At 32.5% G+C, this 20,958-nt stretch overlaps 1 protein-coding gene across 1 annotated transcript; it reads right to left on the bottom strand.

Moving 5' to 3' along the window:
- Positions 1 to 327: 327 nt before the first annotated feature.
- LOC115891363 (tolloid-like protein 2) lies at positions 328 to 19,500 on the bottom strand. Its single transcript, XM_030911815.1, has 17 exons — positions 19,351 to 19,500; positions 10,226 to 10,567; positions 6,468 to 6,571; positions 5,910 to 6,396; positions 5,714 to 5,852; positions 5,328 to 5,506; positions 4,935 to 5,165; positions 4,528 to 4,869; positions 3,226 to 3,453; positions 2,921 to 3,160; positions 2,702 to 2,855; positions 2,439 to 2,644; positions 2,170 to 2,375; positions 1,906 to 2,117; positions 1,156 to 1,290; positions 933 to 1,098; positions 328 to 871 (listed from the first exon to the last, which is right to left on the bottom strand). Exons 2-17 carry the CDS (start codon positions 10,446 to 10,448, stop codon positions 737 to 739), a joined length of 3,387 nt encoding a protein of 1,128 aa, XP_030767675.1. The 5' UTR covers positions 10,449 to 10,567; positions 19,351 to 19,500; the 3' UTR covers positions 328 to 736.
- Between the last annotated feature and the right edge of the window lie 1,458 nt (positions 19,501 to 20,958).

Below are 20,958 nucleotides of genomic sequence, written 5' to 3' on the forward strand. Positions count from 1 at the left end.
GCAACGTGACGCCTCAAATATAAATACGTTACGTCTGTTAGGTTTTTTCGCGAAAAAAAAATGATAGTTCTGTATTTTTCGATTTTTTTTAATTTTTATTTAAAAAACGTAATATTTTGATAATATGGCAAACCTATAGGTAGTATTTTAAATTTAATGTAATGAAAATACATAAATAAATATCCAGTGGTACTCAAAATTTAAGCAAAAATTTATTTTATAATTTTTTAAAAATATCTTTAAGTATCTGCTGCTGATGAAAAAATTGTGTTTAGTGTTTTAACAAGTGAATAAAAGGAAAATAAAGAAAAAAAAAAACAACTTCTCTATATTTTAAACCGTTTATTTTATTATTACACGAAAAAATTATCCTCAACTAATAAACCGAAATATTTACAACATATTATCCGATACGTTTTAATTTTCTTCGAATTCCTATTAATAGTAAAACTACCGACACTCAGTATATTTTTAAATGGATTCGTCACATCATGCACACGTACGAAACTTGCTTAAGTACTAGAATTAGAAAACGCAAACAAAATTACAATAAATTAATTTAAATTAACCAGTACATCACTATTATAATATTCATTCCATAAGTTTTTCATCGAAAAAACCGCACCGAACACCTTAACTAGCGAGATCTAGTGGAGAAAATCGAAACTAAACGCTCCTGGCGCCATCTCTTAGCCGTAAAGTGAACTAATCATTGATCCAGCTCGAAAAATCAATATTAAATTTCTTCTTCTTCGCTAAAAGACTGTTCTACAGCATCGTAAACCAAGCTGAAACCTTTGCTGCTGATCGTATCGTCTGATCTGAATCTGATCAGGAGAGCCTCGTGGGTGGAGGTTATGTCGAAAGGTTTCTGTAACAGAAAATATATCAGAAAAATCAATAACACGCCATCTGTGAGAGGTATTTATTACTTTAGTGCCGCAAAATTTTCCGTAGGATGGACCACTGGAGTCTAAACCACTAAAAATCTCCACATAATCGTATCCACAGTCTTTTTCGTCTTCTACGTCAAAAGTTAGGAATGAGAGACGAACATTGTAGCCCATTGAGGCTTCTATGGTCCAGTCACAATCAGCTCTAAACAAATACAAGATTATTTATGTTTTAGTAAGATTTTTTCAAAGAAACATTTACCTTTGGTCATAATCTGAGCTCCCAAACTTGGCGTGCGAGTATATATGTTTTTTGTCCACTGTAGCATGTAGCATACCTCCGCAAACTGTAGAATGTGTAGCCCAAAATCCGTTCCTTTGAACACTAGTGTCCGATCTAAAAAAACAGATGTTTTAAAAATGCTACACAAAAAAATCGCTGTGAACAACACCAGCAGGTTATTATTTCTGTTTAATAGTTATTTTTTATACAAGACGATAATGCAATTTTATCCTCGTGTATAGTTACGTTTTAAAAAATATTCAGAAATTATTATTTCAAGGAATTTATTACGAGTAGAAAAAATATTGTGCTGGGTTGGCGTTGGTTTCTATGTAATTTGATAAATAAATAAAGCTGTCTCTTTAGTTGTCAGTTTTGAGTCAATATTTTTTAATTCTCTTTCGTGTCGATTGCTGATTGAATTGGAGCCAGAAATGGCTCAAAACGAAATAAGTAAATTACCAACAGACATTCAGGCTGAGGTGACAAACGCCATATCCAAACTACTTCCATTTAAATCCCGAATAACTTATGAAAAGGAATACAAAAATTTTCAAAAATGGAAGCAATTAAAAAACGTGCGAGAAGAAATAAAGTCTTTAACCTATCCTCGCTGTTAAAGTATCATTTAATCTTCCCTTGCGGTTAAAGTACTATTTTATCTACTATTTTTGATAGATATAAGGCAATTTTAACAGCTGCTATGGAAAAAAACTATAAAATTTATACCTAAAAGTCATAAAAAGTTGGTTTCCACTGGCCACGATCCAGGGAGGCAACTTGGAACCACAAAACCGTCCCAAAGATCGACCTTCTGCCGAAGAACCATCATAAAAATCCACATGGTCATAAGCACACTCTTGGTGGGGCTCCAACTCGAAAAACTGGAACACTATTTTAACTCTATGGCCAGGAGTTGTGCTGAAATGCCATACACAGTCCTAAAAATACAGTTTTTTTGATAAAAAATTATTTTTATATTAAATCCTGTACTTTTCTTGCTGGATAATAGTCTGGATAGTTTGGACTGCCTAAAGTGCCATAAGGAGTAGAGATTTCGTACTTGCAACCTCCTTCTTTACAATCTTTACCGTTTTCGTGCAGTGTGTAACCGTTATGACACACGCATTTGTATGAACCTAAAGTGTTGACACATTCATGCTGGCAGTTGCCGTGATTGATAGCACACTCATCCATATCTAAAAAAATCAAAAATTCATTATTATTAACATTTTTTTCTGACACCTCCTGTTTATACCTACCAGCATAGAACACTGCAGCGAATCCAGTCTTCTGAACACTAGTGTCCGAATAAAACACTACCCTCATCATATTTCCTTCAGAAGTTATCAATGCTGGAGCCTTTGAACCACAAAAAGAACCATGCTTCCTCATTCTACCTTCTTTCAACTTACTGAAAACATCCACGCGATCATACTCGCATTGCTGCTGTTGAGCATTGTTGTTTCTAAAAAAGAAATCAATATTTCTTTATATGTTTTACAAGAGTACGTTTAAAACACACCCCTCCAAATCAAAATGAGTGAAATTAAGGGTTATTCGGTGATTTGGTTGACCCACTATTTCCCAAACGCAGTTTTTGTTGAATGGGTACAAATCTGGAAATGATGGTGATGTAATTGTACCATTGGGTATCTCAAACATGCCTCCACAAGCGCCTGGAATAAAAAAAAAGAAGAATTTAAGTTAATTTAAATGTTTTAAACAAGAAGATTTACTTTACCTTCACAATTTTTCCCATCAGAATGTAGCTCAAAACCCAACCTACAGGTACAAACGTAACTGCCAAGAGTATTAACGCATTGTTGGGCACATCCATGATCTACTTTTGAGCATTCATCGTATTCCTTCATTATATTAGCAGAAAACCCGCCTTTTTGTACTGAACTGTCCGATACAAACTTCACCAACATCTTATTCGAGGTGGAAATTATATCTCCTGGTACTTTGTGTCCACAATATACTAAACAGAGTAAGAACAAAAAGGTTTTTGTGAAGAAATATCATTTGAAATAGAAATATTCAGACCTTTAATGATTGGAGAGTCGAATGTTATGCCGTCACGGATCTCTACGTAATCATAGACGCAGTTGTCGTGGTTTTCGACATCAAAACTTTGGAATTTTAGCGCTACTTGGTAGTTTTCTGGTACAGTGATCCTCCAGATACATTCTTTGTTAGGTTGGTACTCTTCAGGATAGTTTGGTGACTCCAGATGTCCTTCAGTGTCTATGAAGAACTCACCTCCGCACATTGCTAAAAGATTACCTAGATTAAAACGTCACGAAGATTGTGATACGAAAGAAACGTGATAAAGATTAAGTATAGTTTAGGTATGTGGATGATATTTTTGCTGTTTTTAACACACATTCAGACACCATAGATAATTTTATTTCTAAGTTAAATAATCGTTTTCCTTCCATTAAATTTACGCATGAAATTGAGAACAACGACAGATTACCATTTCTAGATGTATTAGTTATTAGAAATAATAATAATTGCCTGGAATTTGATATCTATAGGAAAAATACCACTACACGCAGATATATTCCTAATGAATCATATCATAGTGTTGAACATAAAATGGCTAGTTTAAATTTCTTAGTTCATAGATTACTTAGTTTTCCACTTTCCAGCGAAAGATATGAAATAGAAAGAGATTATATTAGGAATGTAGCTGATGTAATGGATATTCTCCTTCACTAGTTGATAAAATAATTAGAAAACGTAGGTATAGGTTAATGATTTCTGAAAATTCGACTTTTCAAGTGGAGAAAGATGCGTCAAAATATTTTTCAATACCGTTTGATAGAGAGTTATCCCGTGGTCTAAAAGGAATTTTTAAGAATGTCAATTATAAACTTGTGTATAGTGCTAATAATAAATTACAACAATTATTAGGTAATCCAAAGGATAAAACACCTCCACTGGAAAGGTCGGGTATTTATGAAATTTCTTGTAAAGATTGTAATCAGAAATATGTTGGGCAAACTAGAAGATCAATATTAACAAGATTTAAAGAACATTTAGCTCAGATAAGATATGGAAGACCGGATAAATCTTGCGTTGCCGAACATATTGTTGATAAAGAACATTGTATAGATATTAATAATTTAAAATTAATTAAACAAGTCTCAAATTACAGGCAATTAGATGCATATGAAAGCATCAGAATGGCGGTGGGCTCTGACTCGGTTGGCTAGATTTTGCCACGCCCACTCGGTGCCCCCTGAGCGAGTATATAAACGCTCTAAAAGTAAAAGTGTTTTGGTGTATTGTGGTGATTTAGTGTTTTATTTTGCTAAAAGATTACCCTTAAGTACATGTTACCTTCGTAATTAATAATAAAACCTCTATGTCCACTCGGTTTTCTAGTCACGTAGGTCACTAACATTCTGCTTCCAGTCGATGTGATTGAAGGAATCTGTCCAGTACCACAAAATACTCCTAAAATGGTTGATTTGTGCCAATACCCATCACGGATCTCCAAGTAATCTTCTTTACAATCAGGTGATTTCTCGATATCCAGCTCTGTGATGTTTAAAACTATTTTTTCTCCATGTGTTGCTGTAATTCTCCACTCACACTTAATACCATCTTCAGGAATCTTATCAGTATTAAAGGACGGAGCAGCAAAAGTAGCAGAATTCAACTGGTATGTCCTACCACACTCTGTAAAACAAACCAAAAAACTGAATTAACTATTTTAGAAAACTTAAAAGCAAATTGTTACTCACTGGGGCATTTGTATAACAAGTTAGTTTGGGCAATGTCTCCTTCGCTCAGTCTGACTCTTTGTCCAATCTCTGGACGTTTTTTTCCAGGCATATCAACTGGTTGGATGGTGTCCAGATAGGTTCCTTTGGAAAAGGTATTTCTAGCATAGTGCATAATCGAATCGTAGTCGTAGGTTAGGCCTAGGGAGTTGACTTCTTCTTCGTTGAGTTTGTTGAAGTTGTATTCTTGTCCTAAAAGAAATGATGAGAAACAATATTTTTATATTAAAATAAATTATTTTTTAAATCACAGAACGAGTTTTAATGCTGATGGTGATGAAAAGTTGATATATTCTTTCTTGGTGAACTTAGTAACTTCTTAAATGAGCCTCACTCCAAAGAATGATTACTTACCACTCATAATGTTCTCTCTTATGATGTTAACATGGTTATCCCTGTCAGGTCTGGTATGTTCATGCCAGAAACCCACCACGTGACCTAGTTCATGGACTACAATTCCAAATTTATCGCAGTTTTTCCCAATGCTGATTGCTTGGCCACCATTTCCACGTTTTCCCACAAAGGAACAACATCTAATTCAGAAAAAATACGTTAAATACACTTTATTTCATCCAATAAGAACGTAATTATATTTTCAAAAAGACTACGCTTGAACACAGATGCTATCAAACGTCTAGCATCATTTTTGAACCAAAAACTTTACTCCACTCCAACCAAAAACTCTACTACTCTTACAGATGCCTTTATTTTAATTATTACAAAAAAGTAATCTTTGTTACCCGCAAGGCCTCTCAGTAAAAATGATGTAGTTCTGATGTTCATCCCTATTCCTTTCCACAAACTTTACACAAGTAAAATTCTCCCAATGCTTCATGGCCTGCTTAAACAGCGCTTTGTGCAATCCACTGAAATTTCCGTCTATAAATATAATAAATCTAAGGTTATTTCTCTTTAGGAATTTATAAAAAATATTACCAATTTCATAAGGAATAACTCCATAGTCCCAAACTCTTTCTTTCCGAGCTGTTGCAGCTCTTGTAATCCTTCTCAGCACCCTCAGACTATCTGTAGATTTGCGTTTCAAATCGAAATGAGGCTCAAACTCATGAATCGGTGTTTCTTGATGACGTGGAGTGGTATTTTGAGCTTTGTTTTTTCTTCTTTTTCTTCTGTTTTGATGTCGTTTCCTTCTCTGATGCCTCACACCGTCCTCCAAGGTAGAATTATGGTGTTTTCTCTTGTTCTGATCCCTTAACTCGACCTCCTCACTACTATTCTTCCTTTTGGGTGATTTTGTATTGAAAGCGTATGATTTTAGTGAATACGATTTGCGTTGAGGCGTCCCCAGGTCGTCTAATGGATCATTTCCGTTGCTATAACCGAAAACATCAGGTGGTTGTTTCGAAATCTTCCGATTGAACTCGTTCAAGCCTTCTTCTTCAATTTGTAAACCTTCCAGGACCTAAAAATTAAGATTTTCTTAAAATATATCCTTTTTAGAAACTATTTAATCGAGTTTAGATTTATTTTCACCTCTTGTTTGTATTTTTCCAATTCTTCTTGCAGTAGCGAGTGTTTTAATTTGGGTTTGGGCGCTATTTCCTCGTCTGGCAGTGCTATATCTCCCAAAAAACTGCCTGAAACGTATAAAACATAGGGTTTAAACAGGGATACGACAAAAATCGATGGATTTATCGTATTTCCGGGTATAAAACAATGTAATTTGGTATAATTAAATGACGGGGAGTCGGGAGGGGGGCAGGATTTAAATGGAGTCCCCGTTTCACAAATATAAATTGCAAATTGGGGTGGGGAAACGCGTTTATTTGTTTGGAAATAAATGAATTGGAATATATGTTCAAAATGTGAAATGTTTGACGTAAAATCGATATATAATTAATAATATTATTTTCGGGAACAGAGGGAAGAAGGTTATGTTGGAAGTAGAGTAGTCAGATAAATTTTGTATTCAGTTTTGGCACAAAACATGAAACAAAATAAAAATATAATCTAATGTTAAGTAAAAGTAATGTTTTAATTTGTTGAACCCTTATATTCTGTCGAAGAAATCATCTAAATGTACAAAAAGGTAGGTTCTGGATACAATGGTGATCCTGATGGCTTGTTTAATCCACATCTGAAGCCATGGATGCAACCTGTGATATTTTTATTATCGGTGTCTTATGTATTATGTTATTTTATTTATTAAAAGTGTCAAGCACGAGGGTTCTGAGTTGATCGGGAGCTCCTGGTGGCCTGTTCCATGCACATCTGAAGACATGGATAACGTTTTGTACACCTCCTGGTATTTAATACTTATTTTAATGAAAAGAATTGGTTAAAAACTCTTAAAAAATTGAAAAGACTGGTTCTTAGTGAATAATAGAGGTCCTTATGGCATCTTCCATCCGCATCTGAAGACATTGGACGATTTCTTGTCTATTTTAGTTGAAAAAATTGTTAAAAAGTCATCAAACAAAATTCTGGTCCAATGGTGATATTGATGGCATGTTCCATCAACATCTGAAGACATAGATGGCTTCTTGTAAAACCTCTGGCATATTGACAAGGTTCTTTATGATCCGTGGTGATCCTGACGGCATTCTTCTGTATATAATCTGCTTCTAATTTAATTAAATGTCAGTATAACTGATAAATTTTGTATAATAAATTAACACAGATGAATTTCTAACATTGTTGAGTCCTAAACCAATAAAATTATCGTTTTTCTGATTTTTCTTCAACGCAAAATGACTCAGACTAAAATCGTAATAAAACAACATTTATAAGAAATTCATAAAGCTTTTTTTTATTAAGATTATCATACCCTTTTCATACTTCGGATACAAAGGGGGGATGATCCGAACGTGCTTTTTGCCCATATTTCCTGCTCCATTGTGTGTGTATCCAAATCTACCCGGACTGTAATCCCCAGCGGATGTGGAATTATGAGATAAAGTCCTAGTTTATTACGGGAATAGTAAGCCAATTACAGTTTAAGGGCGAGCGGGGTAATGAGCTCTAAAATTTACCTACCAGTGGCGTACCATTTAACCAGAGAAACTATTTGAAACAATTTTTTTGAAGCATTGTTCAAAATATGTTTTTTTCTCACTGTTTAGAAGCCAATATTGTTTTATTTTTAAATTTCGTCCCTCTAAATTGAATCACAATTGCAGTGCTCTAGATATATACCGGGTACGTCTCAAAAGTGGCTCAATTTTCTAATAAAAAACTACGCCACAAAGAAGTGAAACAATAAAGTTATTGTACGGCTTAAAGGGCCTAGAATACGAATAAGTCAAGTTAATATAACAAAAAGGTTGAAATATATGTATAGTTAATAATTCTATCAAACCATTCATATTTTTTTCCATAGCAACTGTTAAAATTGCCTTATATCTATCAAAAATAGTAGATAAAATAGTACTTTAACAGCAAGGGTAGATTAAATGATACTTTAACAGCGAGGATAGGTTAAAAACATTATTTCTTCTCGCACGTTTTTTAAAGAGACAGCTTTATTTATTTGTCAAATTACATAGAAACCAACGCCAACCCAGCACAATATTTTTTCTACTCGTAATAAATTCCTTGAAATAATAATTTCTGAATATTTTTTAAAACGCAACTCGCTATGGAAAAAAATATTGTTTTATACACGACGATAAAATTGCATTATCGTCTTGTCTAAAAAAAACTATTTATCAATCTTAATTTTCATTATTTTTTTTCGCAAAAACTAGAGTTACTAATACAATTTCGTACGCCACTGTCCGCTCATCCCCTTTTTGTCAACTCAAGGGCTTAAAGTTGCTGACTGCGTCATTAAACTTTCGGATTTGCCCCCCGATACCCTAATCTTTACAAATAACTCTACTCGGAGCGGAGTTTGTCATGTTTGGGTTCGCGAAATATCCTGTTATTAATTTTAAACTGTTTAATCACTCATATATCTATCCCTCTTCATCCCTGTACACAGTAGGGATTACGTAATATACAGGGTGTTTTTACACTAAGTTTGAACTATAGCTTAATCAATCAATAATATAGGAACGTACTTAAAATTTTCTAAACAATATGAACTGATCTCAGACACATCCTAAAACTGATATTTGACAAATATTGATGACGTAACGCTGAACGATGGCTGAACAGTCTTTAGAAGTTTGTTTAACATTTTTTGACAATTAATATAAAAAAAGTGACAGTGATAAATAAAATCATATCATATCTCGAGGTTTTCTGACTCACAAAGAAAAAAAAATACGTCATCTAACATTAACATTTGACCTCTCACAAAGCCACTGTCTTGATAACCGAACTTGAGTCTTTAATCGAAACCAATGAAATAACTAATCAGCATTTCTATTCGGTGTATATCGAACACAAAATTAGCGAATTTTTGTCAAAAAGTCTCGTCAAAGAGTTCAAGGTTCAGATTATGGAGAGTATTTTTCGAATGCAGTTGATTACTGCAGTGCAACGTAGTAAATATTGTTATCTACTTGTTTGTTTCATTTTCTTGAAATGACAATAAATACAGAGACCACAACGTGCAAGAAATACATAGATTTAAAGTTAAGAATTCACTAAAAAATGTTCGAAGGGGTTTTTATTTTGAAATTCAGTCACACTATATTTTTTTCTGGCTATTTGAACTGCTTGGTGGTGAAACAAATCAAGGTGAGGCTTTAATAGATGTAACATGATAGCAATCTAAGTCTACTGGAAGTTTTACTGCTCTATAATTGCTCTGGAAACAAGAGTTAAGATAGAGATACTCTTAGCTAACTATCCTGGAAGTCTAACCACTCTAGAAAGCTCTGAAGACAGAATTAGTAACGTAAGTCTATTGGAAATTTCACTACAGGAAGTCTACGAAGTCTACTGTAATCAACAGTGAGGAGAAAACCACATTTAGCTATATAAATCTACTGGAAATATAAGTAATCTGGAAGTTCAACTACTCTAAAAAGCCCTGAGCCTAATATATTAAAATGTCACAGGGTGTAAAATGGGACCTATACAAGATTGTAGATCACAATATTAGTAGTGTAAGTATATTGGAAGTTTTACTACTCTGGAAGTCCCGAAGTCTACTGGAATCGATATTTCACATAGAGGCAACGTTTGAACTACAAATCTACTAAAAATATAACTACTCTGTGAGTCTAGAAGTCTGTGAAATCTACTAGAATCCAAAGTTATTAACTCAGTAGGCTATGAGTAGTATTAAATTCAAGTTTTACAAAAAAACAAATAGATAATAAACTAGATATTCCACCCACCTGCTTTGCAAGGATCCAAATCAACATCTCCAGAAGTCTTCTTCTGGAACACCACACTCAACAGCTCTTCAACCGAAAACTTGTGCCCCACTTCAACCTTCTGATCATCCAAACAACTCAGAGCACTTTGCAGCAAGCACAGCATGAAGAACGCATTCCTGGTGTTGTAGATAACTGACATCTTGGCAAGATTCTTGCACTGCAAACGTTCACATTTTGCCATGGGATATATGGCGATCCTCTTCCTGTAAAAACTACGAAGGATTGGCGCTTATCTTGAGACAGGTTTGTTTGTTTTGGTCACCATGTTGTTGGCTTGATTACTGGACTGCAAGTGATTGCCTGTAAAGAGCATCTAATAAGTGATATCTAATGTTTATAAATTTCTAAATAAATGTTTTATTTATTTTCTGAGAAAAATACTGAATTACAAGAAAATTTACCACAAAAATTATCAAAAATATATAAATATAAATACAAGCTGTGCTTTATTGATAAGAAATAACTATATTTTCCATGTGAATTATTCAATTATTTGAGATTTCCTAGGATACGTTAAGTTTAATATACTCCACCCTAATAAATACCTCCAAAAAAATTTGTGGGACGCCTATGGAAATGTGCTTTAGTTTATCGCACCTATATTTGCTCGAAATTGGCACATGGATGCCCCAAATAAACCTTAATGGATAATATTCTCCAATAACACCATCCATGGCGATTTTAAACGTAAATTTATATCGATTAATATATTAATTTCCTGTTTTAATATTTTAACTAGTTAAAATAAAGCTTCAGTAATAGTCTATGGCTTAAATATATACAGGGTGTTTCAAAAACGTCATCATTTTATGCCCCGAAGTTTTTTTCTCTTGTTAGCGAAATAGTGCAAGCAGTTTAATGCTGATTTTGTCGATTTTGGCCTCCTTGACGAGATAAACGTAATTTTATTAATTTGCCCCGATTCAAGTCTAATAGTAACCTTTAAAAAAATGTAATATCATTAACTTGTGAAAGTTTAAATTGGTACTCATTGATTTCTCATCAAAAAATATGAAAAAAGGTTCCTATAATCATGAGTATGGAAATGCATAGTTTTAGAGTTAGAGGATGTTAAAACTTTTTAAAATTAGGTTTTTTGTAATATTATCTTAAATAACATTACTTTTTTATTTGAAAAAGCTGTAGGTTGGACTAATAGTAATAATATTTAATAATAATTTAGGTAAAATATAGAGGGTGTCCCAGAAATAAGTTCAAGTATTTTAACTGGGAATATATTTCGCCCTCAGAAACATGCCTATGAGGTATTTTTTGCGAAAAAAAAATTTGAAATATTGGAATTTTTTTTAGCTTTAAGTTAAAAAACATAATTTCTTGATTATATGGCAACATAGGTAGTAGCTTAAATTTACATGAAAGAAAATCTAGAAAAGATCCAGTGGTTCTCAAAATTTTAGCAAAAAATCATCATTTTTGGAAATTTTCAAAATTAAATAACTCGGTTATTTTGGACTTATTGGAAAAACGGTAAAGAGAAAAAATGTTTCTTTTGACCAGATATACCACCCCTTAAAATATTTGCTCTTCTTTCTGGTACACCCTGTATAATTTATTAATTTTACCTTTATTTTAATTTTATTAATTGTGATTAATAAAATTGCGACAAAATATCAAGAGATAACTTTTAAATGGCATTAAACGGCCTAAACAACTTTGATATAAAAAAAAAGCAGTGGCGCACATGTTTTTTTTGAAAAATATTCCAGTGGTAACCCATATGCACGTCCCTGATTAATTCATCGACACTTTTATAGCATTAAAATATGTAGCAATTTACCCTCAAACTTTCATTCAAATCACTAAAAGGACTTGGAAGAAAATTATAATAAATCGAAAGATTATTAAGATTTTAACACCCTATATCTACGAAACAAAGCAGAATCGGACCTATGTTGAATGAAAAATAGATCTTATTTTTACTTGAGGGATCTTTCCACAAGAGATGGCACATGTTTTTTGAAACACCCTGTAGATAAATATATTCTATGTAAGGGCCAATATATTTTTTTTTGTAATTAATAGAAATAATATGAATTAATATTTTATTGTAATTTGTTATGGACAGTGTAAGTAACCTTTAAGTAATGATTTACTGTTTCAAAATGTAGATAAATGAAGTATTTTTAAAGAAGATAAGATGGAGATATCACGACTGCATGTTTTCAATGAATTATTGAACTGTTTGATAATCTTGACCAATTGTTAAATGACTTTCTTTTAGTGTTTCAATGTTAAATGGAGAAAATCAAAATATAAAATCTGTCTCAAAGTATAAAAAGCCACCAAAGACATAAATAATATCTTCAATAACACAATTAAACATAAATATAATTTATTTTTAAGCTCTTCATGGCTTAATTCTGGGAATATTTTTGGCTCAACCAAAGTTAATTTTTTTCAAACCTCCTATTAATGTCTAAATTGAGCCATATATCTGAATGATGCCTTACATAATAAAGCAATTTGTTTAAACAAATAAGAGTGCCTCGTTTAAGTGTTCTGGGTCAACGGTATTATCTTGTACAGGGTGGACAAAATTACTCGATTTAAATCTGTAAATTTTGCTTAAGTACTCTGCACTCAATAATATGATAAATTAATAGAGAAAAAAATAGACTTCTGCAGGATTCAAAATGACAGACTTAGTAATGTAAATCTATGACAGATTTTACTACTTCGGAAGTCTCCTAAATCTTCTGGAAATAAGAGTTATGAAAGAGGTAACGTTCACAACGTAAATCTACTAGAATTACTAGCTCTGGAAGTCTAACTATTCTAGAAAGCTCTCTGAATTCTAAACATCTGAAGACTTTAAAGGGTGTAAAATGAGAACTGTGCAGGATTGAAGATCACAAAATTTGTAATGGAAGTCTGGTGGAAGTTTTACTACTCAGGAAGTCTACGAAGTCAGGAAGTCTACTAGTAACTTTGTTATAATAAAAAATCTAATTTTAAAACAAAATATACATTTTTGGGTAGAAATACACTTGAATAGTCAATTTAATAATGATATTTCAAATAAATTTTAGTTATTTTAAGACGATAATATAACGATGATAAGAGAAAATTGCAAAATAAAAATGGCTTGATTTAGAAATCAAATTTCTGTATAGTAAACGAAGTATGCTTAAAATTGAAGCCTATGGACTTTACAAAAAACTTACTTATAAGCTAACTAATGTAGAGTATGAATGTTGGTGTCTCTTTCAGAGAAATATGTTTGTGGTTATCAATTCAAAATTTGTTAAGAAAATGTCCATTCTGAATAGTAAGTTTAAAAAATTAAAAATCTCTAAAAACAAACATGTTTTCCAAAGAGACATAAACATAGTAGAGAATCTTTCTTCGCAGACTTTTGATAAACAAGAGCTCAGTTTATTAAACAAGGGTTTAAAGTTTGCATTGCCCAACTCTGGTAGCGCTTTGGAGGAAATCGTCGTTGGTGTTGAAACTGCTATTCAGCACTTGCCCGAGGCTTCTAAAGTATTTACAAGAGAGGCTTGTAGAAATCAGTTATCAAAAAATATCGTTTCAAGTAAATCATTAAAATCTAACAAGGAGCACAATATTGTCAAGAGTTTGCGTAAGAAAGATTGTTTCTACCTAAAAGCTGATAAGGAAAATAAGGTTGTTATATTAGATAAAAAAGACTATTACGATAAGGTTAACAACTTAATCGATAATGGCCCCTACATAAATTTGAAAAAAAATCCTTTGTCTAAGATGGTAGCAGACGTTAAAAAAACTCTAAAAGAATGTAACACCCTTATTGATCTTTCTTTAAAGAGGAAATTGCAAGTATCCAATCCCTCATTACCAAAATTGTATGCTTTGCCAAAAATTCACAAACCGGACAAGTCTATGCGCCCAATTGTTTCGGCTGTAGGTTCTCCGACTTATAATTTAGCAAAATGGTTATCAGGGGAGTTCGAAAATTTACCTGATCATGAACCTTCTTTCGCAGTTAAAAATAATATTGAATTCATTAACAAAATGAAAGAGATAACATTGCATGAAGGTGAAATTTTGGTCTCCTTTGATGTATCTTCGTTGTTCCCAAGTGTTCCAATTTCACATACTTTAGGCTACTTGAAGGAATTACTGAACGCAAATGGTCTCGACAACAAAACTGTGACTGAATATATTGAGCTTACATCGTTATGTATGAAACAAAATTGTTTTCAATTTAATAACAATTTTTTTAGACAGTGGAAAGGTACAGCAATGGGTAATCCATTGTCTCCATTTTTGGCTAATTTATTCATGAGCAGGTTTGAAGTGGAGGCTAGGAATCAGTTTGAGTATTTTCCAAGAGTACGGTTTAGGTATGTGGATGATATTTTTGCTGTTTTTGACACACATTCAGACACCATAGATAATTTTATTTCTAAGTTAAATAATCGTTTTCCTTCCATTAAATTTACGCATGAAATTGAGAACAACGACAGATTACCATTTCTAGATGTATTAGTTATTAGAAATGCTAATAATTGCATGGAATTTGATATCTATAGGAAAAATACGACCACACGAAGATATATTTCTAATGAATCACATCATATTGTTGAACATAAAATGGCTAGTTTAAATTTCTTAGTTCATAGATTACTTAGTTTCCCACTTTCCAACGAAAGATATAAAATAGAAAGAGATTACATTAGGAATGTAGGTGAGTGTAATGGATATTCTCCTTCATTAGTTGATAAATTAATTAGAAAACGTAGGTATAGGTTAATGATTTCTGAAAATTCGACTTTTCAAGTGGAGAAAGATACGTCTAAATATATTTCGATACCGTTTGATAGAGAGTTATCCCGTGGTCTAAAAGGAATTTTTAAGAATGTCAATTATAAACTTGTGTATAGTGCTAATAATAAATTACAACAATTATTAGGTAATCCAAAGGATAAAACACCTCCACTGGAAAGGTCGGGTATTTATGAAATTTCTTATAAAGATTGTAATCAGAAATATGTTGGGCAAACTAGAAGATCAATATTAACTAGATTTAAAGAACATTTAGCTCAGATAAGATATGGTAGACCGGATAAATCTTGCGTTGCCGAACATATTGTTGATAAAGAACATTGTATAGATCTTAATAATTTAAAATTAATTAAACAAGTCTCAAATTACAGGCAATTAGATTCATATGAAAGCATCAGAATTAATAAATGTAAAGATAGTATGAACAATTCCTTCAAGTTCTATGTTCCTACTACTCTAGTGGCGGAAATCTAACTGTTACGCTCAGTGGGTTCTGACTCGGTTGGCTAGATTTTGCCACGCCCACTCGGTGCCCACTGGGCGAGTATATAAACGCTCAACTTGTAGATTGTACTTTAGTTTATAATCATCTGCTGATGATGCTAACATGGTTAGCGAAACGCGCGTCCAGTGTAAAAGTAACAGTGTTTTGGTGTATTGTGGTGATTTAGTGTTTTTATTTTGCTGTGTAACACCAAAGGTTCCAACCCACAACTGTAAGTAAATTACCAACAGATATTCAGGCTGAGGCGACAAACACCATATCCAAACTACTTCCTTTTAAATCCCGAATAAATTATGAAAAGGAATACAAAAATTTTCAAAAATGGAAGCAATTAAAAAACGTACGAGAAGAAATAAAGTTTTTAACCTATCCTCCCTGTTAAAGTATCATTTAATCTACCCTTTTGCGGTTAAAGTACTATTTTATCTACTATTTTTGATAGATATAAGGCAATTTTAACAATTGCTATGGAAAAAAATATATTTCTCGTATTATTCTACATATTCCTTAAAAAGATATTCGATAAAATTGTCATTTCCTCTGTAAAACGTTGTAATCTGGAATCTTTGTAGGACTTTCGTTTACTTTTAGCCTATTTGGGTCTATAAATAAGATAACTGTGGGTGTTTAAAGAGTGTAGTACTATGCCGATTATATTTAGTGTACCGAAGTACCACAAAGCGCTACTTTAATGCGCGTGTGAAATCTCTTATTACGACGCTTCCAGATTGTTTTGTTCAGGAAAATTTATTCGATTTAAACTTGATAATGGTTGCTGTAATTCCCTTCATAGATAATTCGGATATTTTGTTTCTTGATTATATTAAGGCATATAAATAATAAAAGTATTAGTCAAAAATTAAAAAACATAATACGAGCCCTAACAACTATATGTTGGAATAAGGTCATATTTTGGAATTATTGCCCTGGTTTTTCAAAATGACTGAAAAATATATGTTTAATTTTTTAAATATAAACATAGCCATATCTCCTAAACAACTTGACAATATTTTTATGAATTTGCAAATCAATCCATATTTACAGTAGCGGATTTTGTTCATAAAAGAACAAATTTGCTGACAACTAAATGTTGGGACAAGTATTTTTAAATAATTAATATCATCATAGGCGGCTTGTCTACAAACGTCACAAATGTCGCAAACTGTTACTTCAGCATTGACAGCTTGTAAGTGACTCGATACTTTGCGTAGTGAGATTTACTGTAAGTGATTTTATTTTTTTTAATTTTCAATTCTGTTAATTTATTTCAAAGTAATGGTCCGTGGAAAAGCTACAAATCAAAAACTACGCGAAATTATCATTCGTCAATACAGTACGGGAAAAACAATTCGAAAAATTTCTGATGATTTAAGTATTCCAAAAACCACGGTCTTTAATATAACAAAAAAAAACGGCGAATCTGCCAATGTAGACGTTAGAGGTAACAGTTCGGGAAGGCCAAAAATTGTATCTCAGAGAGATTTACGAAATTTAGTAAAAATTTGCTAGTCTGCGAGAAGAAGTACTCTTCGCGAAGTAACAGTTAAATGGAATACTGTAACTGGTTTAAATATATCGAGAGAATGTTGCCGAAAATATATCCATAAATGCGGTCTGGGGTTTTACAAGGTAAACTTTATTTAGTGTGAATAATCAATTACCTGAAGATTATTGATACAAATTCTTATTTAGGCCAAAGAAAAACCGCTACTGACAGAAATTCAAAAGAAAAATCGCTACAATTGGGCAAAATCTAAATTATCGTGGACACAAAATGATTGGAATAAGGTCATATTTAGCGATGAGTCTAAATTTGATGTTTGCGTTGGAGATCATCGAAAACGAATAATACGAAATAAAGCAGAAGCCTTTCATAATGATTGCTTAAAAAGGGTTGTTAAATTTCCTAAGGGGATTATGGTTTGGGGTTGCATGTCAGCAAGAGGTTTGGACAAATTAAATTTTATAGATGGCACTGTTAACGCCCAAAAATATCAACATATACTTGAGACCTCACTTTTGTCTAGTGCTCAAGAGTCGTTTCCAAACGAAGACTATATTTTCCAACAAGATGGAGCATCGTGCCATTCAGCAAAATCAACTAAAAATTGGCTCGGTAATAATAATACAAAAGTTCTATCCCATCCTGCAAGTAGTCCGGACCTCAATGTTATAGAAACTGTGTGGCATAAAATGAAGCAATATTTAAGAAACCACTCTCAACGAACAATTTTTGATTTGCGAACCAAACTGCAGGAAATTTGGGATAATTTTTCTCCTCAAATGTGCCAATCTTTGGTAAATACAATGCCATTAAGAGTTCAGGCAGTTGTTAAGGCGAAAGATGATGTAACTCCGTATTAAACAAATTTCTTGTTGTGCTGTCCCAATATATAGTTGTCAGCAAGTTTGGCTTGATTTTGGCAAAATAAACTATTATCAAAAGTGATTTGTTTGCAAAGTTATAAAAATATAGTAAAATTGTCTAGATTATATTGTAAAGTTTGAATTTAGAATAATAAACGAAATAAATGGAGTCGTCTTAACAAATTACTATTTTTATTGCAAAAAAAAAGACCTTGTCCCAACATATAGTTGTTAGGGCTCGTATATCTTAAAGATTGTGAAGTTAATTTTTGGTTAAGTCAAGAAGACAACAAACACATTCACATGACCATTGAAGTGACCACGATCACCATCGATAGCTACTGCCATATATGTGGAAATATTTGAATACCTATTATTATTTATTATTTCTATATTAACAACACAATCTTCATTGGATGTAAAATAAAGCATACTTATTTACATTTCTGTGAAAATAAAAACTGTAGAAATACTCGGATATAATGCATTAGATATTAGATATGATTCGTTACTAACTTGTATCTCCTGTGTTTTTAATAATATTAATTATGATGAAGACACAAGAAATCACTGATGTGAGAATAATGTTATTTATTTTATGAGCAAATTACTCATTTTAACTCGTATATATCATAAATATAATGGTAACATTATTATATTATAACAGTGTAATTCTCATTTAAAACAGAAACAAAAAAGAAGAGATTTGGTATTAAAAATAAAGACATCTTAATTAATTTTACAATAAATGTTGCTTTTCGTAGAGTAATAAATATGATTCAGCCCAGAATAGGAATCTTAATAGAAAAAATAAGTGTATAAACAAGGTGTTTGGGTATAAAAATTATTTATCAAAACATAAAACATAAAGTTGAATAAAAACTATATTCATTAATGATATAAAATAGAAGGTATTACATTTAAAACAGTAGGAAAAATATTAATACATCTAGTTTTAACTCACTCTGTATATATCTGTATACCTGTACAGTTAAAAGGTTTAAAGAATTCGCTGTTTTATAATTTTGGGAGAGTTTTATATAGCATGTAGAAAATTTAGTCCCAGAAATTGTCATATTTCTGAAACCACTCTGTATATATTAAGATTAAGCCATTATGGTATTGGAATTTTACGTGAAATCTATTGAGGGAAAAAGGAAAATACAGAATTCCGTTTAAAAAACTACAAAGGTAGGGTAAAAATATACTGGAATCACCCTGTATATATATGAAAATATTTTTAAAATATTAGGCACACCCAGTTGCTGCTATAGTCTACAAAAAAGATTAAAGTAAAAATCTCTGGTACGGAGCACTCGGTCGCCCTGTATAATATTTTTTCTTCAGGTAAAATTTTGGATTTACTGACAATAAAACCAAAAAAAAACACATTTTTTAACTGAAAAAACTGATTAATTTTTACCTCATAGAAGTTTTCTGAACCTCGCAAAGGTAACTGGTCATTTTCGAGTCCGAAACCAGCACTGTCCGCGTGTTTAGCGCGTCCGCAGCCCCACAAAGCACAGCCTCCCGCCGAGACGGACTTTTATGACTGGCATCAAACTGGCATAGCGGCGGTCTGGTGGCAATCAGAGCGATGCCACGCACTCTCGACTTGTATCGCGAGCAGCAGAGTCGGAACATCAGCAGGAGATGAGATTAAAACGAGAGCCAAAGTCTTTAATAACAGCTGAATAGACGAAATACCAAATTCCGCTGACTATGGAGCCAAAATTGAGGGACTTTAGACAGATAGAGACGTAAAAAACAGCTCTAGAATCTTCAAAACACGTTCAAGGCTAGCTAAAATGATTCTAGAAGTTCACAAAGTGTTGTAGAACCACTAAGAACGCCCTAGAGTCTACCAAACCCATTTTCAAAAGCTCTAGAATCTCTAGAACAAGTTTAATGTAACTAAGACATTTAAAGATTAGCTAAAACGACTCTAAACGTTCTCAAAGTATTGTAGAACGACTAAGAGAGCCTTAGAGTCTACTTAAACCCATTTTCAACAGCTCTAGAATTTTTACAACAAGTTCCATGTAACTAAGACATTTAAAGATTAGCTAAAACGACTCTAAAAGTTCTCAAAGTATTGCAGAATGACCAAGAGAGGCCTAGAGTCTGCTTAAACCACATTTGAACAGATCTACAATCTCTAGATTCTACTTAAATCCATTTTCAACAGCTCTGGATTCTCTAGAACAAGTTCAATGTAACTAAGACGTTTAAAGATTAGCTAAAACGTCTCTAAATGTTCTCAAAGTATTGCAGAACGACTAAGAGAGCCCTAGAGTCTATTTAAACCCATTTTCAACAGCTCTACAATCTCTAGAACAAGTTCAATGTAACTAAGACATTTAAAGATTAGCTAAAACGACTCTAAAAGTTCTCAAAGTATTGCAGAACGACTAAGAGAGCCCTAGAATCTGCTTAAACCACATTTGAACAGATCTACAATCTGTAGATTCTACTTAAACCCATTATTTTCAACAGCTCTGGATTCTCTAGAACAAATTCAATGTAACTAAGACATTTAAAGATTAGCTAAAACGTCTATAAACGTTCTCAAAGTATTGCAGAACGATTAAGAGAGCCCTAGAGTCTATTTAAACCCATTTTCAACAGCTCTACAATCTCTAGAACAAGTTCAATGTAACTAAGACATTTAATGATTAGCTAAAATGACTCTAAAAGTTCTCAAAGTTTTGCAAAATGACTAAAAGAGCCCTAGAGTCTACTTATACAACATTTAAACAGCTCATCTAGAATCTCTGGAACAAGTTCGGTGTAGCTAAAACATTTCAAGACTAGCTAACATAGCTTTAGAAGTTCTCAAAAGTATTGTCGAACGACTAAAAATATGCCTCTCGAGACTGAAAAATCTCTCAAACCGTTCTAGAACGACTAAGAGCTATCTAGAGTCTACCTTAACCTTTTCCAAACAGCTCTAGAATCTCTAGAACATATTCAATGTAGCTAAAACACATCAAGATTAGCTAAACCTCTCTTGAAGTTTCTACTATTGTTA

Source organism: Sitophilus oryzae, unplaced genomic scaffold (assembly GCF_002938485.1).
Source record: "Sitophilus oryzae breed Bouriz unplaced genomic scaffold, Soryzae_2.0 scaffold_1007_pilon_pilon, whole genome shotgun sequence".
Taxonomy (NCBI): Eukaryota; Metazoa; Arthropoda; class Insecta; order Coleoptera; family Curculionidae; genus Sitophilus; species Sitophilus oryzae.

What these genes read in the sequence shown, in the direction of transcription:
- LOC115891363 (XM_030911815.1), bottom strand. Translation starts at nt 10,448, where the DNA reads ATGGCAAAATGTGAACGTTTGCAGTGCAAGAATCTTGCCAAGATGTCA. An exon ending in TGGAAAAATACAAACAAGAG is followed by an intron (nt 6,397 to 6,467) that starts GTGAAAATAAAT and finishes CTTAATTTTTAG; the next exon opens with GTCCTGGAAGGTTTACAAAT. An exon ending in AGCTCAGATTATGACCAAAG is followed by an intron (nt 1,099 to 1,155) that starts GTAAATGTTTCT and finishes GTATTTGTTTAG; the next exon opens with AGCTGATTGTGACTGGACCA.